Genomic DNA, 23,736 nt, shown 5'->3' with positions numbered 1-23,736 from the left:
CAGACGTGGAGGGTTGTCCGTATGCAAGTTTCCTGTGGCGGCGTGGAGTGGAGGACTGGCAGGACTGGTGAAAGCTTCGCTAGCGCCAGGTACTTGGGCGGCTTATTCCAGAGTGTGGTGGGAATGGGAAGCTCTGTTGGCTTCCCAGGGGACTCTCGAGGGTAATAATAACCATACTGGTTCCTTGTTGGAATGGATGTGGGAGTGGGGGTCCACAAAATTGTCCTCTTCGGCTATGGATAGGAGTTTGGCTGCGTTAGCTTTCCGTTTTAAGCTTTTGGGTTTGTATGACATTACCAAAAGTTTTTGTTTCCGTCAAGTTTTAAAGGGTTTGAAGAAGGGTCTTGGTTGTAGTCTTCCTGATAGCAGGCATCCGATTACGTTCTCATTGTTGCAACATCTTTATGGTGTGCTATCGGTTGTGTGTTTGTTTGTTTCGATTGGCGTTTGTTTTAGCCTTTTTTGGGGCTTTTAGAATTTTGGAGTTGGTTAGTAAAAATGTGACTACCATGGGTGGTTTAAGTTTTTTAGATGTGTCCTTGTTTGATTCCAAGGTTGAAATATTCTTGAGACGGAGTAAAACGGATCAAGTGAGGAAGGGCCGGACAGTTGACATTTTTCCAAATGGTTTGTCCTTGGAATTGTTTGAAGAATTATTTAAGGGTTCACCCCGTAGTTGGGGGATTGTTGTTGGTACATCAGGATGGTTCTCCTTTGTCGCAGTTCCAACTTAGGGCTGTTCTTAAAAAATCATTAGTAAGGTTGGGGTTCTCTGCGTGTGATTTTGGATCCCATTATTTCAGAATCGGGGCTTCAACTGAGATTTCGGTTGGTGGTTTGTCTGAGACTGTGGATAAAGGCATTGGTAGGTTGGTATCTGGGAGTTTCCGCCTGTATGTCCGTCCAGAGTTGGGTGTATGATGGTGTTGTGCATTTATTCTTATTTCTGTGTTGTAGGTTTGGAACGGTTATGGTAGGTCGGCCACTCTTTTATTTATTGGGCACGAAGAGTGGCTGCGGTGAAGGTGGATGGCTTGCAGTTGGGTTTGCACAAGTCTCGTTGTGAGGTAAAATGGTTTGGTGTACGGGGACTTCATTGGGATGGGTTGTTGTTGGTGGACTATTGCAGGCGGTTTCAACCTCTGACTGTGTTGTTGGTCCACGCGGGGGCAATGATCTGGGTTTTGTGCCACAGAGGGACTTGGTGAGGCACCTGAAGAGGGATCTTGGGAGGTTGGTTAAGTTATACCCTACATTGCGGATTGTGTGGTCGGATATTTTACCCCAAATGATTTGGAGGGTGACTTGGGACCCCGTGAGGTTAGATAAAAGCAGACGGAAAGTTAATAAGCTAATAGGGTCTTTTGTCTGAAGGATTGGAGGTGCAGTCGTTCATCATCCAGACTTGGAGGAGGTTGGGCAGGGTGAATTTTATTTGCAGGACAGGGTGCATCTAAATGACTTTGGCCTGCAGCTTTTTATCCTTGATTTCAAGGAGGCCCTTTGTAAGGTTGTGGGTTTGGCAGGACTGGACTGAGGTTTCAGGCCAGTCGTTGGCAGGGGTGCTAGTCCTTGCAGGTACAGTAGGTTATGGCCAATTGTTAGTGTGGTGGAATATTGCATTCCCACGGGGTGGGGTCTCTAAGGGCAAGGGGTTCCTTAGAGACTGATGTTGATTATCTTTGACGGGCTCAATCACGTGCACGCTTGGGTCCAGTGGAATGACCGCCATATCAAAAAATATTAGATTGAACTAGCAACGCTTAATGTGTAATTTAAACAATGTTATTGCAATATTTGCACTGTTATTTATTAAGATATTTAAGTTTTTTCAAAAAGGTTATTTATTGAATAAAGGAGCTGCGGCCAAGTTGCACCAATAACTAAGTCTTATGTCATTATTTATGGGGCGTTGGAGTTGTTTTGGAAGGGAGTAAATATTTGCTTTTGAAGGGACCGGAACATGACGACTAACAGGTCATGTGTGAGTGTATTTGTGTGTGTGTGTGAGGTATTCTGCGCTATACATGTGTGAGTGTTTTTGTGTGTGTCTGTGAGGTATTCTGCGCTATACATGTGTGAGTGTTTTTGTGTGTGTCTGTGAGGTATTCTGCGCAATTCATGTGTGAGTGTATTTGTGTGTGTGAGGTATTCTACACTACTAATGTGTGAGTGTATTTTTGTGTGTGTGTGAGGTATTCTGCACTACTAAAGTGTGAGTGTATTTGTGTGTGTGTGAGGTATTGTGATCTATTGATGTGTGAGTGTATTTGTGTGTGTGTGTGTGAGAGGTATACTGTGCTATTCATGTGTGAGTGTATTTGTGTGTGTGAGGTATTCTGAATCTGCACTACTAATGTGTGAGTGTATTTGTGTGTGTGTCTGAGGTATTCTGCACTACTAAAGTGTGAGTGTATTTGTATGTGTGTGAGGTATTGGGATCTATTGATGTGTGAGTGTATTTGTGTGTGTGTGTGAGGTATTCTGTGCTATTCATGTGTGAGTGTATTTGTGTGTGTGATAGGTAGTCTGTGCCAATAACTAAGTCTTATGTCATTATTTATGGGGCGTTGGAGTTGTTTTGGAAGGGAGTAAATATTTGTTTTTGAAGGGACCGGAACATGACGACTAACAGGTCATGTGTGAGTGTATCTGTGTGTGTGTGTGAGGTATTCTGCGCTATACATGTGTGAGTGTTTTTGTGTGTGTGTGTGAGGTATTCTGCGCTATTCATGTGTGAGTGTATTTGTGTGTGTGAGGTATTCTACACTACTAATGTGTGAGTGTATTTGTGTGTGTGTATGAGGTATTCTGCACTACTAAAGTGTGAGTGTATTTGTGTGTGTGTGAGGTATTGTGATCTATTGATGAGTGTATTTGTGTGTGTGAGAGGTATTCTGTGCTATTCATGTGTGAGTGTATTTGTGTGTGTGAGGTATTCTGCACTACTAATGTGTGAGTGTATTTGTGTGTGTGTCTGAGGTATTCTGCACTACTAAAGTGTGAGTGTATTTGTATGAGATATTCTGCGCTATTAATGTGTGAGTGTATTTGTGTGTGTGTGTAAGGTATTCTGCGCTATTCATGTGTGAGTATATTTATGTGAGTGCGTGAGGTATTCTGCGCTATTCATGTGTGAGTGTATTTATGTGAGTGTGTGAGGTATTCTGCGCTATTCATGCGTGAGTGTATTTTGTGTATGTGTGAGTTATTCTGCGCTATTCATGCGTGAGTGTATTTTGTGTATGTGAGTTATTCTGAGCTATTCATGTGTGAGTGTATTTGTGTGAGATATTCTGCGCTATTAATGTGTGAGTGTATTTGTGTGTGTGTAAGGTATTCTGCGCTATTCATGTGTGAGTATATTTGTGTGTGTGTGTGAGGTATTCTGCCCTATTCGTGTGTGAGTGTATTTGTGTGTGTGTGTGAGAGAGCTATTCTGCGCTATTCATGTGTGAGTGTATTTATGTGAGTGTGTGAGGTATTCTGCGCTATTCATGTGTGAGTGTATTTGTGAGTGTGTGAGGTATTCTGCGCTATTCATGCGTAAGTGTATTTTGTGTATGTGTGAGTTATTCTGCGCTATTCATGCGTGAGTGTATTTTGTGTATGTGTGAGTTATTCTGAGCTATTCATGTGTGAGTGTATTTGTGTGAGATATTCTGCGCTATTAATGTGTGAGTGTATTTGTGTGTGTGTGTAAGGTATTCTGCGCTATTCATGTGTGAGTATATTTGTGTGTGTGTGTGAGGTATTCTGCCCTATTCGTGTGTGAGTGTATTTGTGTGTGTGTGTGAGAGAGGTATTCTGCGCTATTCATGCGTGAGTGTATTTTGTGTATGTGTGAGTTATTCTGCGCTATTCATGTGTGAGTGTATTTGTGTGTGTGTGAGGTATTCTGCGCTATTCATGTGTGAGTGTATTTGTGTGAGATATTCTGCTCTATTAATGTGTGAGTGTATTTGTGTGTGTGTGTGTGAGGTATTCTGCGCTATACATGTGTGAGTGTTTTTGTGTGTGTCTGTGAGGTATTCTGCGCTATACATGTGTGAGTGTTTTTGTGTGTGTCTGTGAGGTATTCTGCGCAATTCATGTGTGAGTGTATTTGTGTGTGTGAGGTATTCTACACTACTAATGTGTGAGTGTATTTTTGTGTGTGTGTGAGGTATTCTGCACTACTAAAGTGTGAGTGTATTTGTGTGTGTGTGAGGTATTGTGATCTATTGATGTGTGAGTGTATTTGTGTGTGTGTGTGTGTGTGTGTGTGTGAGGTATACTGTGCTATTCATGTGTGAGTGTATTTGTGTGTGTGAGGTATTCTGAATCTGCACTACTAATGTGTGAGTGTATTTGTGTGTGTGTCTGAGGTATTCTGCACTACTAAAGTGTGAGTGTATTTGAATGTGTGTGAGGTATTGTGATCTATTGATGTGTGAGTGTATCTGTGTGTGTGTGTGTGTGAGGTATTCTGTGCTATTCATGTGTGAGTGTATTTGTGTGTGTGATAGGTAGTCTGTGCCAATAACTAAGTCTTATGTCATTATTTATGGGGCGTTGGAGTTGTTTTGGAAGGGAGTAAATATTTGTTTTTGAAGGGACCGGAACATGACGACTAACAGGTCATGTGTGAGTGTATCTGTGTGTGTGTGTGAGGTATTCTGCACTATACATGTGTGAGTGTTTTTGTGTGTGTGTGTGTGAGGTATTCTGCGCTATTCATGTGTGAGTGTATTTGTGTGTGTGAGGTATTCTACACTACTAACGTGTGAGTGTATTTGTGTGTGTGTATGAGGTATTCTGCACTACTAAAGTGTGAGTGTATTTGTGTGTGTGTGAGGTATTGTGATCTATTGATGAGTGTATTTGTGTGTGTGAGAGGTATTCTGTGCTATTCATGTGTGAGTGTATTTGTGTGTGTGAGGTATTCTGCACTACTAATGTGTGAGTGTATTTGTGTGTGTGTCTGAGGTATTCTGCACTACTAAAGTGTGAGTGTATTTGTATGTGTGTGAGGTATTGTGATCTATTGATGTGTGAGTGTATTTGTGTGTGTGTGTGTGTGTGTGAGGTATTCTGTGCTATTCATGTGTGAGTGTATTTGTGTGTGTGATAGGTAGTCTGTGCTATTCATGTGTAAGTGTATTTGTGTGTGTGTGTGTGTGACGTATTCTATGCTATACATGTGTGAGTGTATTTGTGTGTGTGAGGTATTCTGCACTATTCAAGTGTGAGTGTATTTATGTGAGTGCGTGAGGTATTCTGCGCTATTCATGTGTGAGTGTATTTATGTGAGTGTGTGAGGTATTCTGCGCTATTCATGCGTGAGTGTATTTTGTGTATGTTTCAGTTATTCTGCGCTATTCATGTGTGAGTGTATTTGTGTGTGTGTGAGGTATTCTGCGCTATTCATGTGTGAGTGTATTTGTGTGAGATATTCTGCGCTATTAATGTGTGAGTGTATTTGTGTGTGTGTGTAAGGTATTCTGCGCTATTCATGTGTGAGTATATTTATGTGAGTGCGTGAGGTATTCTGCGCTATTCATGTGTGAGTGTATTTATGTGAGTGTGTGAGGTATTCTGCGCTATTCATGCGTGAGTGTATTTTGTGTATGTGTGAGTTATTCTGCGCTATTCATGCGTGAGTGTATTTTGTGTATGTGTGAGTTATTCTGAGCTATTCATGTGTGAGTGTATTTGTGCGAGATATTCTGCGCTATTAATGTGTGAGTGTATTTGTGTGTGTGTCTAAGGTATTCTGCGCTATTCATGTGTGAGTATATTTGTGTGTGTGTGTGAGGTATTCTGCCCTATTCGTGTGTGAGTGTATTTGTGTGTGTGTGTGAGAGAGGTATTCTGCGCTATTCATGTGTGAGTGTATTTATGTGAGTGTGTGAGGTATTCTGCACTATTCATGTGTGAGTGTATTTATGTGAGTGTGTGAGGTATTCTGCGCTATTCATGTGTGAATGTATTTGTGTGTGTGTGAGGTATTCTGCGCTACTAATGTGTGTGTGTGTGAGGTATTCTTCGCTATTCATGTGTGAGTGTATTTGAGTGTGTGTGAGGTATTCTGCGTTATTCATGTGTGAGTGTATTTATGTGTGTATGAGGTATTCTGCGCTACTAATGTGTGTGTGTGTGAGGTATTCTGCGTTATTCATGTGTGAGTGTATTTGTGTGTGTGAGGTATTCTGCACTACTAATGTGTGAGTTTATGTGTGTGAGGTATTATTCGCTACTAATGTGTGAGTTTGTGTGTGAGGTATTCTGCGCTACTAATGTGTGAGTTTATGTGTGTGAGGTATTCTGCGCTATTCATGTGTGAGTGTATTTGTGTGTGTGTGAGGTATTCTGCGCTATTCATGTGTGAGTGTATTTGTGTGTGTGTGAGGTATTCTGCGCTATTCATGTGTGAGTGTATTTGTGTGTGTGAGGTATTCTGCGCTATTCAATGTGTGAATTTATGTGTGTGAGGTATTCTGCGCTATTCATGTGTGAGTGTATTTGTGTGTGTGTGTGAGGTATTCTGCGCTATTCATGTGTGAGTGTATTTGTGTGTGTGTGAGGTATTCTGCGCTATTCATGTGTGAGTGTATTTGTGTGTGTGTGTGTGTGTGTGTGAGGTATTCTGTGCTATTCATGTGTGAGTGTATTTGTGTGTGAGGTATTCTGTGATATTCATGTGTGAGTGTATTTGTGTGTGTGTGAGGTATTCTTCTGCGCTATTCATGTGTGAGTGTATTTGTGTGTGTGTGTGAGGTATTCTGCGCTATTCATGTGTGAGTGTATTTGTGTGTGTGTGTGAGGTATTCTGCGCTATTCATGTGTGAGTGTATTTGTGTGTGAGGTATTCTGCGCTATTTATGTGTGAGTGTATTTGTGTGTGTGTGAGGTATTCTGCGCTATTCATGTGTGAGTGTATTTGTGTGTGTGTGTGTATGAGGTATTCTGGGCTATTCATGTGTGAGTGTATTTGTGTGTGTGTGTGAGGTATTCTGCGCTATTCATGTGTGAGTGTATTTGTGTGTGTGTGTGTGAGGTATTCTGCGCTATTCATGTGTGAGTGTATTTGTGTGTGCGTGTGAGGTATTCTGCGCTATTCATGTGTGAGTGTATTTGTGTGTGTGTGTGTGTGTGTGTGAGGCATTCTGCGCTATTCATGTGTGAGTGTATTTGTGTGTGTGTGTGTGAGGTATTCTGCGCTATTCATGTGTGAGTGTATTTGTGTGTGTGAGGTATTCTGCGCTATTCATGTGTGAGTGTATTTGTGTGTGCGTGTGAGGTATTCTGCGCTATTCATGTGTGAGTGTATTTGTATGTGTGTGTGAGGTATTCTGCGCTATTCATGTGTGAGTGTATTTGTGTGTATGTGTGAGGTATTCTGCGCTATTCATGTGTGAGTGTATTTGTGTGTGTGTGTGTGAGGTATTCTGCGCTATTCATGTGTGAGTGTATTTGTGTGTGCGTGTGAGGTATTCTGCGCTATTCATGTGTAAGTGTATTTGTGTGTGTGTGTGTGAGGTATTCTGCGCTATTCATGTGTGAGTGTATTTGTATGTGCGTGTGAGGTATTCTGCGCTATTCATGTGTGAGTGTATTTGTGTGTGTGTGTGAGGTATTCTGCGCTATTCATGTGTGAGTGTATTTGTGTGTGCGTGTGAGGTATTCTGCGCTATTCATGTGTGAGTGTATTTGTGTGTGTGTGTGTGTGTGAGGTATTCTGCGCTATTCATGTGTGAGTGTATTTGTGTGTGTGTGTGAGGTATTCTGCGCTATTCATGTGTGAGTGTATTTGTGTGTGCGTGTGAGGTATTCTGCGCTATTCATGTGGGGGATACAAGTGTGAAAAGAAAATGCTGTAATGTCTTGGAGCACTTTAATATTGCAATTTGCACTAATATTTGCATACTAATGTGTTTTTAAATTGTCAACATTATCTTTTTGATTTAAAGGTTTAGTAAACCCCAAAAACAAATGTTATGATTTAGATAGAACAATTTTAAACAACTTTCCACTTTACTTCTATTATCAAATTTGCTTCATTCTCTCATTATCCTTTGCTGAAGGAACACCATTGCATTAGTGGGAGCTAGCTGAACACATCTAGTTAGCCAATCACAAGACACAAATGTATGCTGGGACCAATCAGCAGTTCGCTCCCACTAGTGCAGGATATGTGCGTATTATTTTTCAACAAGGGATACTAAGAGAACAAAGAACATTTGAAAATAGAAGTGAATTTAAAAGTGTCTTAAAATTACATACTCTATCTGAATCATGCAAGTTTAATTTTGACTTTCCTATCCCTTTAAATCAATAAAAGAAACATCTAAACAACGATACAATGATTTTTAGCAACATTTCAGACATTTTGGAATGGGGCATTCTTATAATTTCCTTATCAATTTTAAATCCTAAACTGCACAACACCATCCATCCTACTAAGGGCAAGATTACAAGTGGAGCGTTATTTAACGCTCCCACCTTTCGAGAGTTAATTGCCCTAGAAGTAAGCTTTTTGTGCGCGTCGGGTAGTGCTCGTATTATGAGTTGAAAGTAAACTTTTTTCTTGCGCGCTAATTAGAAAATTAGAATATTGCGTGCACATTCACGTACTCCCCCATAAAAGTTAATGAAGAAAAAAAAATTGAAAAAAAACTAACACCGTACTTGCGCGCAAACCCAATTGCATATTCTGAAGTGCGCTATCCCAACATGAAAATATGAATATTTCACATTCCAATGTTCTCTACATAGAAGAATATGTTCTATTTATTTCTACATATATCTGATAGTATTTTGGTACAATGTAAATCTATAGCATCTATAGCTATATATTATACTTTTACATGTTTTCAGCTACATAACTGCAAAGGGCTCCAATGCACTTATATATATACACCCCCTTCCCTCATTGGTTGTCAGTAACAAACACAGAAGAGTTATGCCCCCCACCCCCCAGTGACTACCAGTAACACATGAAGCGTAGTGTTTAAACCCCATGACTGTCAGCAACACATGTGGCAGTTATATATATATATATATACAGTATATTACATTCATGCCAGTGGTGTATGAGCGGTGTTACTTTGTTCTCTCTCTCTATCTCTCTCTCTCTCGCTCTCTCTATATATATATATTGAGAGTCCAGTTTTTTGTAAAAATTTTATTGGACATCCTGATGAAAACTGGAATGCCCAGTTTAATACTGGACACCTGGAAACTTTATGCCATCAAACGCTATACTTCTATGTCACTAGATAGAGATACACTGAATTAGTTAAAGGGACACTGAACCCAATTTTTTTCTTTTATGATTCAGATAGAGCGTGCAATTTTAAGCAACTTTCTAATTTACTCCTATTATGAAATTATTTTCATTCTCTTGGTATCTTTATTTGAAATGCAAGAATGTAAGTTTAGATGCCGGACCATTTTTGGTGAACACACTGTGTTGTTCTTGCTGATTGGTGAATAAATTAACCCACCAATAAACAAGTGCTTTCCATGGTTCTGAACCAAAAAAATAGCTTAGATGCCTTCTTTTTCAAAAAAAGCAAGAGATCGAAGAGAAATTGATAATAGGAGTAAATTAGAAAGTTGCTTAAAATTGCCTGCTATATCTGAATCATGAAAGAAAAAAATTGGGTTCAGTGTCCCTTTAACAGGGAAGGCTCACTTGTCCTGCTTGGGGCCTTTTTCTTGTGATGTGTAAGTGCAACTGAATTCCTTGCTTCAAGCACTATTAATGTTTTCAGTTCACTACTCTATTAATCTATATTTTTTATTATGTATATGAAAGAACAGCAAATAAATCTATGACACTGTTTTGTAGCTGCATCTTTTTTGAATAGATACTGAGGCTAACAGAAAATAAATATTTGTGTGTAACTGATACTCAAATTGAAATTGCTCATTGGCTTATTAAGACGACTCCTATAACACTATTGGTGGTTACGGACAACACAGAGAATTAAGCCATAATATAAACTTGATTAACCACACAAGCATTAATTAAAACCTGACATTTTAATACTCTTGTAGACGAAAAAATGCTATAATGTGCCTTTAAAAGTACATAATTTGCCAACAGATTATTGATGACCTCATTAACCCATAGCGTGCTGACTGCAGGAAACTAAAGGGTTAATTCTTCCTGTACCCCTACAATCATAGCTTTCAGTGTTCCAGAACTGGGCTGTTAGCAGCACAGCACAGGTTGATTATCCCAATTAACTGGGAAATAATTAAGTGGCATGCCTAAGAGATCCCACAATACCAGAACTAGCAATGTAGGACAGTGAGAAAGTGCTCTACTGAGATTGTCACTGAAATGCTTAGCCTTTGTTAACACTTCCGCCTCTTTGGTGGAATTGCAAACATTTATGGCAGGTAAGGAGTTAAAGTGTTCCCTCTTGGTTTGTATCACCAGCAAAGGGTTAATATTTCCCTCCTTTCAAGGACAGCATGAATATATACCATTCAACCAAATGCTATTGTTAAAAAAGGGCTAATTGTCATTAATAAAAAAGAAAGGGAGGGGAGAGAGAAAAACTGTTACCCCCCCCCCCCCCCGAAAGCAAATGAAGCAGAATAATCTTAAATAGGTACTGTAGCAATCCAGTGGATCACTGAATGAAGTAGAGGGGAGGACTTTTATGTGATCCTCCAGGGATGAGAAATGCCTGATTTAATTTGTTTCCTTCTTTCTCTTTTTCCTACTGGTCTGATCCTAATGTGAGGTTAGTGTTTGATGCTCTAGGCACGTACTATTAGAATGAGAAGGAGGCTGAGTGATAACAGCACACCGAAACAGACAGTCCCACAGCTCCTTAGTCCTAGGGAGCAGTCACTGGAGGGGTGGGCAGCATTTTGGCTGAAGAGCTTACAAGGGGGGATAGGGAAGAAGGAAGGAGGGGGGTGCTGCAGGAATTGACACCCCCTCCTAGAAGCTGAGCAGGGGTGGTGACTGAGGGGAGTATAGAGAGGAGGGACATGAAGAATTCCTCCAGCTGTATGTGGCACAGGACAGGAGGTCCTATGTGAAAGTGCTCTCCAGCTATATAGGAGCTGTCCATTTCAGCACCACGTTAACGAGGTACAGGCTTTGGATAGCAGCAGCTCTTCCATGCAGCAGCACAGATCTCAGCCCACCTTACACAGCAAGCCTGCCTCCCTCCTAGGACAACTAAGTGGGAGCCTCAGTGTGATCTTCATCTGGAGAACCATGGATTGCAAAACCTGCAGTCCTCAAGCCAAACCTTACAGCATGCAGAGGAGACTTCATGTGTAGTCAACAACAGCAGATCTAACAGCCACTACACAGACACACACAGACACAAATCTGTCAGGAACAGAAGAAGAAGAAAGAAAAAAAAAAAACCTGGGATTTTTTTCCCTTATTTTACATGGCGCAGGCTGCAGAACAGAATATTGCAAGCATAAGCTGCAATCCTAACCCTATCGTCTCTCCTTGCCTTAGTCCAAATGCTGAAGGTTGGTGAGAAAGATGGTGCATTTTTATTTCTTCTGAACACAAATTCCTAATTAGCCATCACTTATGGAAACTGAAGATCAGAATTTTAGGAAAAGGGATTAGATATATTAAGTACTAGCTCTATGTTTTAACACTGCTGCTTTTCTCTGTGTGTGTCTGTCTGCCTATACAATTTATTTTTTGCTACCTGTAAAATTGGACATGCTTTGATCTAGCAGAAGCTTTCAAGCCTTCCAGAATTATATTTTTGTGGTGTTATTTTTTTTTGTCCTTATGATACCTCATCTCTGCTAGCTATACAACCCCCTACTTTTACCTGATCCTAAACACCCCCAAATCAGAAGTCTGTTGGATGTCTATAGAATGAAGAACTATGGGTCTGTTTGACAGAGGAGTTCAGATGCTATTAACTACTGTAGGGGCTTTTGCAGCATTTAGCTTGATGACAATTGCGGTGGGCACAGACTACTGGCTGTATTCCAGAGGGGTCTGCAAGACCAAATCTATAAGTGAGAATGAAACCAGCAAAAAAAATGAAGAGGTCATGACCCATTCTGGATTGTGGAGAACATGCTGTCTTGAAGGTATTATGGTGTCATGAACATAGCCTTTTCTCCAATCTCGCATTTCTCTCCCCCTCCTCCTATGCCCTCCTGCTCCCCTCCCTGTTTCCTGAATCAGAAAATTATATATTCCTCCATTTTATCATTTCATTTTTTTTAAACAAGGGGTGGCTAGACTGAGCTAATAAACTGGAGAGGAGGGGGGGGGGGGGAGTGAGCGGGTGATTGGGGAGAGCCTAATCCACTCTAATGCAAAGCTGTGAATGATAGATATTGTCAAGATGAAAGCAGTTGGATGCAGTAGTACTAGGTGTGTAGGGTGAGACTATGTGTGTGAGACTCTAAGGAAGAAAATGCACTGAGCCAAATCAGACACTGCAATGATTATTTATCAAAATAGGCCAAGAAAACTGAGCTAGCCTATGAAATCCTACCTGAGGTTAGTTAGGCACTCAAATGTAAAATTAATGTCAAGTATTCTTGATCAAAAAATCAATGAGGATAGATTAAGTGCTGTATAGGCCTTTTATATATGACAAACATCTATAGCTTTATGCAGGGCTTCAGAGTTATATATATACATATATATATATATATAAATATATATATATATATATATATATATATATATATAAAGGAAGACCTAATTAAACATAGGATTTTTTTTTAAATATATATATGTGTGTGTGTAAGTGTGTGTGTGTGTATTACAGTCACACACACACATATATTATATAATATATATATATGTGTGAGTGACTGTAATACACACACACACATATATATATTATATATATATATATATATCAGCACTACGGAATTTTGTAGCGCTTTACAAATAAATGATAAAATATTAACACACTCATCAGTAAACATTCACACATTTGTACACACTTATACAAATACACACCACACATATTTTGAATGATAGATCGATAGATAGAAGATAGCAGACTCCAATTCACAGATTGTGCAATAGGTCATATTAATAGCCATCTTCACATTTTATCTCAGCGTTTGCTTTGTGGTTGGCTGGTAGCAAATTATGTATTTCATTGTGGCTAATATTTATGCTTAGCAAGGGATTGTATAAATGGCAGCACTTGTTAAAAACATTTTTTAGGGCCCCTATGGGCAAGGTGGTCTTTATCTATTCTGTTAGTGGTTTAGTAACAGCTGGGGTTATGACGTTCAATATGCAAGACCCTCATTAAATCCTATTTAACCATTTTATGGCCATTGTATGAGTAATAAGGGCTGTGGCAGTGAAGAGGTTAACTGCAGCAGTAGGATGCCCTGTCTGCACGCCAAGCAGAGCGAGGTAACTGTATGATTAGTAAATTGGTAATATAGACCACCAACCCATCCCCCACAACACCCCCCCTTTGAATCACTGCGGTCAGCAATCCAGCCCAATTACACATACTGTACACACATACACACTGCTTCCTGCCTAGGGCACAGGAGACATGGGATGTGTGTGTGATGCATGTACCAGATTGATTCCACTAATACACACTTAACAAGTATATATGTGAATCTGTAATAGAATTATTCAAGTCTATTTTCATAGGATTCAGTGTATTGCTTCCATGTTAATATCTGTCTGTCTGTCTATCTATCTATCTATCTATCTATCTATCTATCTATCTATCTATCTATCTATCTATCTATCTATCTATCTATCTATCTATACACATACATACATACATAAACACAGATTAAGCAGTTGAATAATTGATATGTATTCGGCACTAGCTATTTTCTGTGCATGTAAATATGTTATATATATATATGTGTGCATGTGTGTGTGTGTGCATGTGTGTGTGTGTGTTTGTTCATTTTAAGAACTGTGCGGGGAGCAGATTGTTACTGCACATGTCCAACACATACTCGATACACACAACATGTAGCCAGCTTATGCCAAGAATACACACACCATATGCAGGGTCCAGACCTTGCATACACAAAATGTAGGCACATATGCTAATACACATTTCATACAACATTCTCCTTTACACCTCCTACACAATACTCAGTCGCACATAACATTCGCATATGGACAGTTACAGAGACTTAAGCCCCAATGTGACTTACGCTTTTTATTGTATAAGATTTACTGGGCAGGCACACAGGAAGCAGAACTTATTTGGATCACAGTAGATGATAATGAGAAGACAAACAAACACATTCTTCTGTATCGGCAGCACAACACACACAAATTGATTAGCGCAACAGCAATACGACATTCAGGCCCAGTACCTTTATCTGCAAACTATACACATCTTTTAATTTCACATTTTTTATTCAATACAGATATACAACAAAAATGCCTGCTATGTACTCTTAAAATGCACAATGCACTCACCAGCTTGTAATGTTTAGACACATTGAACACACACATACTGCACACACAGACACATACTGCACATACAGACACATAATGCACACACACACACACACACACTGCACACACACATACTGCACACACACACTGCACACACAAACACATACTGCACACACACACAGACACATACTGCACACACACACATACTGCACACACACACACATACTGCACACACACACATACTGCACACACAGACACATACTGCACACACAGACACATACTGCACACACACACAATGCACACACACACAGACACATACTGCACACACACACACACATACTGCAGACACATATTGCACACACACACACATACTGCACACACAGACACATACTGCACACACACACACATACTGCACACACACACATACTGCACACACACACACACACATACTGCACACACACACACACATACTGCACACACACACATACTGCACACACACACACATACTGCACACACTCACACATACTGCACACACACACATACTGCACACACACACACACATACTGTACACACACATACTGCACACACACACACACATACTGCACACAGACACATACTGCACACACACACACACACATACTGCACACACAGACACATACTGTACACACAGGCACATACTGCACACACAGACACATACTGCACACACACACACACATACTGCACACACAGACACATACTGTACACACAGGCACATACTTGTACAAATTCTTCCAACAAGTCACATGTGCATACTGTTGCTCACTCTTGTAGACAATGCCTACAGCTCAAGCATTCACAAACTATACACACTTATGCTGATACTCACATCAATTGAGTGTGAGTATGCACTGTATATACACACATATGCTGACTAATCAAATTAACAGTCTGGGTACTCTTACAATCCATACACACAATTGGCTTATACATACACTTGTACCAACACACAAAATGAATGTTCACAAGTGTTTCTGCACCTATATGTATAGGTGTGTGTATATATAGATGATAGACAGATATATAGATGATAAATATCTGATAACTGTGCCAACCAGTAATATAAGGGTTTCAGTTTGTGCACAGACGCATTGCCTATGCACACATAATCTGACTGCTTACATACACTATGTACACACACACACTAGACACACTGAATGCTCACACATATTATATGTACACACACTATCTGTGCACACATACACACTGCTCACGCACACTATCTGTGCACCCATACACATTGCTCATGCACAGTATCTGTGCACACATACACACTGCTCACGCACACTATCTGTGCACACATACACACTGCTCACGCACACTATCTGTGCACACATACACACTGCTAATGCACATTATCTGTGCACACATACACACTAATCACACACACACTATCTGTGCACACATACACACTACTAATGCACATTATCTGTGCACACATACACACTAATCACACACACACTATTTGTGCACACATAAACACTGCTCACATACATTATCTGTGCACACATAGACACTGCTCACATACACTATCTGTGCACACATACATACTGCTCACATACATTATCTGTGTACACATATACACTGCTCACACACACTTTCTGTGAACACAAACACACTGCTCATGCACACTATTTGTGTACACATATACACTGCTCACACACACTGTCTGTGCACACATACACACTGCTCATGCACACTATTTGTGTACACATATACACTGCTCACACACACTGTCTGTGAACACATATACACTGCTCACACACACTTTCTGTGAACACAAACACACTGCTCACGCACACTATCTGTGCACACATACACACTGCTCATGCACACTATTTGTGTACACATATACACTGCTCACACACACTGTCTGTGAACACATACACACTGCTCACACACACACACACACTGCTTACATACACTATCTGTGAGCACATACACACTGCTCACATACACTATCGGTGCACACATACACACTGTTCACATACACTATCTATGTACACATAGACACTGCTCACATACACTATCTGTGCACACATACACACTGCTCACATACATTATCTGTGTACACATATACACTGCTCACACACACTTTCTGTGAACACAAACACACTGTTCATGCACACTATCTGTGCACACATACACACTGCTCATGCACACTATTTGTGTACACATACACACTGCTCACACACACACACACACACACACACACTGCTTACATACACTATCTGTGAGCACATACACACTGTTCACATACACTATCTATGTACACATAGACACTGCTCACATACACTATCTGTGCACACATACACACTGCTCACGTACACATTATCTGTGCATACATACATACTTCTTACACACACTATCTGTGAACACATACACACTGCTCACACACAATATCTGTGCACACATACACACTGTTCACATACACTATCTGTGCACACATACACTGCTCAGACACACTATCTGTGCACACATACACATTGCTCACACACACTATCTGTGCACACATACACATTGCTCACACACACTATCTGTGCACACATACACATTGCTCACACACACACACACACACTATCTGTGCACACATACACATTGCTCACACACACACACACACACTATCTGTGCACACATACACACTGCTCACATACACTATCTGTGCACATATACACACTGTCACACACACTATCTGTGCACACATACACACTACTCACACACAGTATCTGTGCACACATACACACTGCTCACCTACACTATATGTGCACACATACACATTGCTCACACACACTATCTGTTGCTCACACACACACACTATCTGTGCACACATACACACTGCTCACATACACTATCTGTGCACACATACATACTGTCACACACACTATCTGTGCACACATACACACTGCTCACCTACACTATCTGTGCACACATACACATTGCTCACACACACTATCTGTGCACACATACACACTGACACACACACTATCTGTGCACACATACACATTGCTCACACACACTATTTGTGCACACATACACACTGCTCACCTACACTATCTGTGCACACATACACATTGCTCACACACACACACACTATCTGTGCACACATACACATTGCTCACACACACACTATCTGTGCACACATACACACTGCTCACATACACTATCTGTGCACACATACACTATCTGTGCACACATACACACTGTCACACACTGTATGTACACACAGATAGAAAGATCGCATACAGCTTATGGAGACACGCACAAAACTCACACAAACTACAGATGCACACACACAGTCACTTCTCACACAGATGCACTGCTCGCACATACACAATGCTTACACACAAACACAGAATGCACACCCAACACTACTCTCACAAACATACACTATGAATGCTCACACATACACACACGCTACTATCACACACATACACAATGAATGTACACACATGCACACACGCTACTATCACACACACACATACACTGTGAATGCTCCCACATGCACATTCGTTCACAGTTACACTAATTGCTAATGAATAAAAACAAGCCCAAAAACATGGTCCTTGCATACCTACACGATTTACCATGAACCTGTTTGTTTGGTTTAGCACAGTGCAGGGTGGAGTACCAACAACCATTATTACTGAGGGCCTTAAACGATACTTCTGAGTCTTCAGAGCGCCACGCTGTACTTTTTAATAGTATATAGGACCCCCAAAAAGTGATTAAATACAAAGCAGAAGGAATGAGAGAGTAGATATTTTGTGTACATACATAGAAGATTCTGGTAAAGTTCAAAGGAAACAATTATCCTACTCATTTAAAGGTTATATGGAATGTCTATTCCTGTGATCTGCTGTGACCCTGCACATATAACTAACATACTAAAGGAACTTTACCCTGCAATTACATTTGCTAAGTGTCAGATACATGCACAAAGGAAACTCACAGATATATTTCTATTTAATAACATCCTTCTGTTCTGAGATAACTTTGATATAAAGCTAAAGACTTAATTAATGTATATGGGAGAGAAATGTGTATGGAGAAACACATGGTAGTCATGTTGCTGAATACGTTTAATACATAAATACTGTAAAATACATATATGTGTGAGTATGTGTGAGTTGTGTATAAGCATGTTCTTTGTGCTTATATTTAAGTGTATGTATGTATCTCTGTGTATATGTATGTGTGCTTATGTGCAGGGCCGCCAATAGAAATTTTGGGACCCCTGACTTAACTATTGATCAGGGCCCCCCCTTTGACATGTGCAATTTTTGACCAAGTGACTAAAACGTATATGCACTTTATTCTTAAGTGTAGTCAAACTTGGAAATGTTGTAAAGATAGTAACACACAGACACACTCATACACTGAAACACACACACTCACACATAAGGATTCACATATAGACACTCTAGCAGACACCCAAAGAGACACACAAACACACTTAGACACAGACACCCAAACAGACACTCAGCACTTGTTTACATTGACCTGACAAGTAATGAGGTAGACTACAGTTTTGTCAAAAAGGAGATTTGCAAAACAAAATATGGAGTTCTGATTATCTTTTTGTCAAGGAAGATGCCAACTACATGATGACAATAGCATGCAGTGGCTGAAAGGAAGGGCCCTGAACTGCCTAAACAATAATTGAAAGGTTAAATGGTGGATTGGTGACTTCCGGAAAGGTCTCATTAGTATCAAAGTCTGTAGAAAGATGTGAGTAATCAGTAGTAAGGTCAAAATTATTTAAAAAGGAACAGACAATGGACACACACACACAGACAAACTCAAACACAAACTTCCACATACACCCAAGGAAACACCAACAGAGACAGCCTCAGAAAACACACAAAGACATACACATACAGAGAGACACCCACATAAAACAAACAAAGACATACAAACACAGAAAGACAACCACATAAAACACACAAAGACATACATACACACACAGCCTCACTGATACATCCACAGAAAACACACAAAGACATACACACACTCTCACAGAGACACCCACAGAAAATGCACAGACATACACACACCCTCACAGACATCCACAGAAAACACAGACATACATACATACACACCCCCACCCACCCTCACAGAGACATCCACAGAAAACACACAGACATACATGCACACACCCTCACAGAGACACCCATAGAAAAAGCACAAAGACATACGCACACACCCTCACAGACATCCACAGAAAATGCACAAAGACATACACACCTACCCTCACAGAGAGAAGCACATAAAAAATACATACACACTCATAGAGACACAAACAAAAGCACAAATACATAAACACAGACACCCACAGAAACACTAACAGGAGGTAATATGTCTGCACATTGCATCCCCTAAATCAACAGTGTGTGACATGCATGATAAAAAAAATTGCAGAAAGTAAGAGATCACTTTTTAAAGAATCATATTTGTGAATGTGCAAACAAAAATAATTCTGTGAATTCAAAATTGTACATTAATGATCTGGGTAGATGGCTAGATGAAGAAAAGTACTTTTGAAAGGTTGACATATGTTTGTTTGTTTTTCCTTATTTTCCCCAACCAAGAGCACCACTTCAAACATGGTGTACAAATGTTCCCATCTGTCAGTTGTACTTATGGATTTTGAAAATGCTGTACTCTATATGGTCTTGGTGGAACCATAAGCTGTGGCACTCAGTCTCATACCATTAGATCTGGTTAAATGCAGGATTTAGGCTTGTTTGTCTGTATTAAGTCAACTGTAGTGTAAACTGAACAGTGTTAAGTTAACCTGTCTCATTTCAAACACTGAGCAATCTTAGTCTGAGAGTATAAAATTTTATGCAGATCTTAGATAAAATGCCTCCTTGCATCTGGAAAGTACTTGCATAAAGGGGCAGTAAACTGGAATGTAATTAAAATATATATATTAATAAAATAATCTCATATTTGCCAAAAGGGCACCTACCATTTGTGTATTGAGGAGAAAACATTTCTCCATGGCTTTAAATATAGAATTTCTACAGCATTGTCAAATAATCATAAATACACTTCTGCATATTGCTAAAAAAAAAAAAGTGTTTTTATGGACCCCTGGCCCCACCATACAACTACTACCACACTGAAGTTACAATCCGACATTGAACAAAGAAATAAAAAATTTTTACTAAGTAAGTCCCTACCTCCTCTGCAAATGAAAGTGATTTGCCGTCTGACTCAGGCACATACTGTACAAACTTAAGTGCCAAGTCTGTCTCACACTGTGCATAGTGGTTTAGTGCACACTCAGAAATCCTCTCAAATGCTAATGCTTTACTCCTTGTAATAAAATTTCCAATGCTCAATAGCTGTAGTACCCTCTGGTGGCTGCCAATTTTTTTTTTTTTAAAGTTGTTCTAGCCTCATGGGGCCCCCTGGCCCGTTGGGCCCCTGACAGGAGTCACCCCTGTCACCCCCTGATGGGGACCCTGCTTATGTGTATGTATGTTTTTTGTATATTTGTGTGTGTGTATATATATATATATATGTGTGTGTGTGTATGTTTGTATGTATGTATTTGTGTGTTTATGTATATATCTGTATATGTGTTTTATGTTTGTATGTGTGTATATATGTGTGCGCATGTGTGTGTATATATATGTGCATATGTGTTTGTGTTTTTATATATGTGTGTATGGGTTTGTCGGTATATATGTGTGTGTTTGCGTGCATATGTGTCTATTTGTGTGTGTATACATGTGTGTGTATGTGTTTGTGTGTAAATATGTGCCCATGTATGTATATATATATATATATATATATATATATATATACCCAGAGGCAGAACTTTTTTTCATTTTCTGCGATGAGTTTTTTTTTTAGTGAAAAATTTTCTGCAGGTTATTTTTAAATAAAATAATTTTAAATTAGGTGGTTGCACTAAAACACCAGCACCAGTTCAGTTGCAATGTGTTGATTAATTGGAGAATAAAGCAATTTTAAAAGTTTTATAATATAGTGCAGTAGTTGAAAATCAGATTTCAAATTAACTTCAGACAAAAAAAAAAGTAAAATGTCTTGAATAAATTTGATTAATTTTCTCTTGGTCTAACATAGAAATGTAGTAATAAAAAAGGTGCATTGCTCATAAGAATGTCTTACATTCAGAAAAATACAGCTTTGCAGACTGTGAAAAGCTAGGGGGCGGGTTTGAAAAAATCTGAGAGTCAGTCAACACTACAAAGCCAGTCAAAACTGCATATTTGCTGTGGATGTACTGTGTTAACTAAAACTTACACAGTGCAGCCAGAGCAAAGCTCTGTTTGAAAAGAACAGCTTTCTGTGCAGCAGCACTGCAAAGTTAAAGCAGTATCAGTTCCTGCATGTGTCCTGTTCTTTCTGCAGACATGCGGCATTTTCTGTGATGACATCTCTGATCACTGCATGTTCTGCCTTGGGGTATATATATATGTGTGTATGTGGTTGTCTGTATATGTGTGTGCATATGTGTCTATGTATGTGTGTATATATGAGTGTGTATATATGTATGCGTATGTGTCTATGTATGCATGTATATATGTGTGTGTATGTATTTGTGTTTTATATGTGTGTATGTGTTTGTCATATATATGTGTGTGTTTGTGTGCATATGTGTCTATTTATGTGTGTATACAAGTGTGTGTTTTTGTTTGTGTGTAAATATGTGTGCATATGTGTCCATGTTTGTGTGTGTATATATATATATATATATATATATATATATATATATATATATATATATATATATATATATATATATATATGTGTGTGCATGTGTTTGTGTGTGCATATGTGTCTATGTATGTGTGCATGTATTTGTGTATATGTGTGTGCATATGTATATGTGTATATATGTGTGTGCATGTATTTGTGTATATGTGTGTTCATATGTGTCTATGTATGTGTGTATATATGTGTGTGTATGTGTTTTTGCATATGTGTCTATTGTTTTGTGTATTTATATGTGTATGTGTTTGTGGGTATATGTGTGTGCATATGTGTTTATGTATGTGTGTATATGCGGTGCATATATGTATGTGTGTGTGTGTATATATGTGTGTTTGTGTGAATGCATATGTGTCTATGTATGTGTGTGTATGTGTTTGTGTGTATATATGTGTGTATATATGTGAGTGTGTGTGTGTGTTTGTGTGTATATGTGTGAGCATATGTTTCTATGTATGTGTGTGTATGTGTGTGCATATGTTTGTTTGTTTGTGTGTATGTGTGTGCATATGTTTCTATATATACTGTATATGTGTGTGTGTATATATATATGTGTGTGTGTATATATGTGTGTGTATATATATGTGTGTGTATATATATATATATATATATATATGTGTGTGTGTGTATATATATATATGTGTATGTATATATGTGTGTGTATATATGTGTGTCTATATATATATATGTGTGTGTATATATATATATATATATATATATATATGTGCATGTATATATGTGTGTGTATATATGTGTGTCTATATATATATATGTATATATGTGTATAAGTGTATCACATTGTTACTATATTTTGTTTTTGTTAAACACTTTAAGTTTAATTTTACCAATACGTTGTAAAGGAGACACAATGGATTAATACAGGGCTGTTCATCCCAAGTTCCTGGAGCCACAAGCCTCCCGTGCTGTTTTCGATGTGTATGCATAGGTTGGTGGCACTTATTATCTAAATCATTTTTTAACATTTGTTAATAGAGAAGAATACTCAAAAAGTATATATTTTAAAGAAATATGAAAGCCACCCCCCCACCCCCATGATTCAGATAGAGCATACATTTTTGTACAACTTTCCAATTCACTTATTTTATCTAATTAACTTCATTCTCTTAGTATCCTTTGTTAAAAAACATACCTAGGTAGGCTCAGGAGGTGGAAGCTAGTTGCTGATTGGTGGCTGCACTTATATGCCTCTTGTGATTGGCTTACCAATGTGTTCATCTATCTCCCAGTAGGGCATTGCTGCTTCTGCAAGAAAGGATACCAAGAGAATGAAGCCAAATTGATAATGAAAGTAAATCGGAAAGTTGTTTACAAATGTGTGCTCTGTCTGAATCAGGAAACTTTTGTTGGTTTCATGCCCCTTTAAGTAGTGATATTTTATTCAGGAAATACATGTTTTGTTTTCAGATATTTTGTTTAGAGAATCATATATAGGTATTTTATTTTAATGAATAGAATTTAAAAAAACATTTCTTTACCGGCCCAGCAAGTGAAAACAAAATTCCTATTATTTGAAAAAGTGGGGCATT

The 23,736-nt window shown here is 39.0% G+C and overlaps 1 protein-coding gene across 1 annotated transcript in view; it reads left to right on the top strand.

The window, feature by feature from the left end:
* Positions 1-11,870: 11,870 nt before the first annotated feature.
* Positions 11,871-23,736, top strand: part of CACNG2 (calcium voltage-gated channel auxiliary subunit gamma 2) — a 190,785-nt gene continuing 178,919 nt past the window's right edge. Inside the window, exon 1 of the mRNA XM_053689037.1 lies at positions 11,871-12,081. Coding sequence (XP_053545012.1) covers positions 11,871-12,081 — 211 coding nt within the window. The remainder of the gene's footprint in view (positions 12,082-23,736) is intronic.

Source organism: Bombina bombina, chromosome 7 (genome assembly GCF_027579735.1).
Source record: "Bombina bombina isolate aBomBom1 chromosome 7, aBomBom1.pri, whole genome shotgun sequence".
NCBI lineage: Eukaryota > Metazoa > Chordata > Amphibia > Anura > Bombinatoridae > Bombina > Bombina bombina.
Note: the sequence above shows the minus strand (reverse complement) of the source record. Positions and strands in the feature narration are given on the sequence as shown.